This window comes from Ostrea edulis, chromosome 3 (genome assembly GCF_947568905.1).
Source record: "Ostrea edulis chromosome 3, xbOstEdul1.1, whole genome shotgun sequence".
Classification (NCBI taxonomy): Eukaryota; Metazoa; Mollusca; class Bivalvia; order Ostreida; family Ostreidae; genus Ostrea; species Ostrea edulis.
This window is the reverse complement of record NC_079166.1, coordinates 2,134,924-2,137,323: the sequence shown is the minus strand read 5'-3', so window position 1 is coordinate 2,137,323 and position 2,400 is coordinate 2,134,924. Positions and strand designations below refer to the sequence as shown.

Sequence of the window (2,400 nt, the reverse complement as noted above, 5' to 3'; positions counted from 1 at the left end):
ACAACAAAAGTGTCAGCTAACTTTACTTACTAGTTCAATGAGGCAGTGTATGTAGTGTGTGATGTTGCTGTAGTCGTGCAATAGAGACCTGGAACCCCTTGTCTATATTCAAAACAGTGAGGGTCACTCTTAAATGCAGAAATAGCTCCAATTTCAAAAGATTTTGATGAGGTCTTGAGGATATTTGTTTGTTGTATTAGTAATTCCAGCCATGCAACACCTACTAAAAATTGCATGAAAGGTCGAAATGGGGAATTTCTCATGTTATACCTCAACCATGATGGTAAGTCAGGCTTTCATTGCTTCAGTCTTCGTTATAACGATCTAGTTTGCCAATACAATCTGTCATTGGGTCAAATGCTGTCTGACGTGTTTCATACCAATTGTTAGGCCGTGCATTACCCGATAAGGATATAGCACTCACTGCAGGTGCGGCCGGTCGACAGGGGATGCTTACTCCTCCTAGGCACCTGATCTCACTTCTGATGTGTCCAGGGGTCCGTGTCTGCCCAATTCTTAATTTTAAATTGCTTATAGGAGTGATGAGATTGATCACTGTTCGTTATCTTCACTCTTTAATTCTTGATAAAAACATTCAACTAAGTACTGATATAAAAAAATCTATTGGTATCAAAAATACCAGCAATTCGAATTGTTCAATACATGTACATAAATATACTGTATAATTTGATATATTGGTATTAGCAATTATTGATGAATTTTTACTGTCAGTAGATATGAGAAATATTTGTTATCAAGAATAATTCACCGGTATCAGTAAGCGAACAAGACGTACTAAAATGGACCCACACTAAGAATATTGTATTGCGAGACTGGGAAGAAGTCCAGTAATACATGTATACGGTAACAAAATGAGCTCACATTCATAATTATAGAATGTAGCATATTGTATTCTTAATAAAGAATATAGACAAGTCTATTCAATGTACTTGAAGACCCTGATTTTCCCGTCGGAGCATCCAACACATAGACAGTAGTTGACATCGATAGTCAACGTAACAGGACTTTCATCTTCCAGTCCTTGGATGACTGACAGCCCCAAAAACTGACCATCTATGTCGAGAATGTGAATGCAGCAGTTGTTTTTATCAGCAACCAGAATGTGTCCCAGAATATCAGTGCAAATCCCACGAGGTAAAAATGAAGATATCTCTCTCCCTCTGGCATTGTATGAAAATCTGAAATCACCATTTCTGTTGAAAACATCTACCTCCTTGTTCGAGATGCAGATGTCGCCATTGATGTTTTCAGCGATGTAGATTGGCTGACGAGGTTCCTGTGTGGACATTAAGTATTGGAATAAAAGGGAATCTTTTACTACTTGTGTACATTCCCCCTGTTTATCCAATCGTAAGATTTTTCCCTCCGTTACAGCCATGTCAACCATTCCTAACAATAACCCGTCATCTTTATTAGAGCAAATGCATATTGGTAGGTCAGACTGAACGTTAACAAATTCTGTTTCTCTGTCTTGGTTTAACTGTAGGATTTTCCTTGTGTCCGTCCTCATAAAGACATTATGTCCATCAGAAGATACGCAGATTGGTTTGTTTATTAATCTAGCTGCTTCTGTATCAACATTGCATATGACAGTTCCATTTCTATTACATTTTTTGTAAGATGCTTCTCCCTGAGAGAAAACCCAGAAAGTGTCGTCATTTAATTGATAAGCGAGAGATTCAATCGCTCCAATGCCAGCTGGGATGCTCTCCAACTCCATGAAATCTTGAATCTGAATGCCTTCTGTATTGAGACAAATTCTTCCCAACAATTTGTCCTTTAAATTTTCGTCTAGGGTGCCTTTTGAGAACTGTGGAATACACGGCAACTGGAAATGTGGAAAACGCTCTGGCACAGTAGGCCCAATGGCGGTGTTGGTGTAGAGAATGAAGGTATTTCGTCGAGTTGCATCATCTTTAAAGTCGGTCACGAATGATTGAATATTCTGCAAGTAACCCAGTACTTGTGATTCCTGAACTTTTAGTGCCATTTTTTCTATTTCTGTCTTGCATTTTGCTCTTTTCAATAACAGGTTCTTCTCGCTTTCAAGTTTGGATTTTACATCTTCAATGTGAGCAATGATTTCGCTTTCTAATAATTCTTGCCTTTCATTTCTTTTCTCCTCACTTTCCTTGATTTCCTTCAGTTTCGTCTGGTACTTCGGCAACTCGGATTCCAAAAATGAAAATTTCTGTTCCAGTTTCTCTTTCTTTTCTAGAAACAGCTCTTGGGTACCCACCAGCTGATGACCATTGTGTTCACCAATAAGACATTTTTCACAAACTGGGATCTCGCATTTTCTGCAGCAGACGTTAGCACGGGAACCCGGATGTGACCTGCAGACCTGAGGGGATGGCAATTCCGCAGACAGCGATAGCG

General features: G+C 39.1%; 1 protein-coding gene across 1 annotated transcript in view; it reads right to left on the bottom strand.

Annotated features, from left to right (window-relative positions):
• Positions 1 to 607: 607 nt before the first annotated feature.
• Positions 608 to 2,400, bottom strand: part of LOC125675806 (uncharacterized) — a 29,171-nt gene continuing 27,378 nt past the window's right edge. The window contains exon 2 of the mRNA XM_056159716.1: positions 608 to 2,400. This exon is cut by the window's right edge and continues 183 nt beyond it. Coding sequence (XP_056015691.1) covers positions 938 to 2,400 — 1,463 coding nt within the window. The 3' untranslated portion in view covers positions 608 to 937.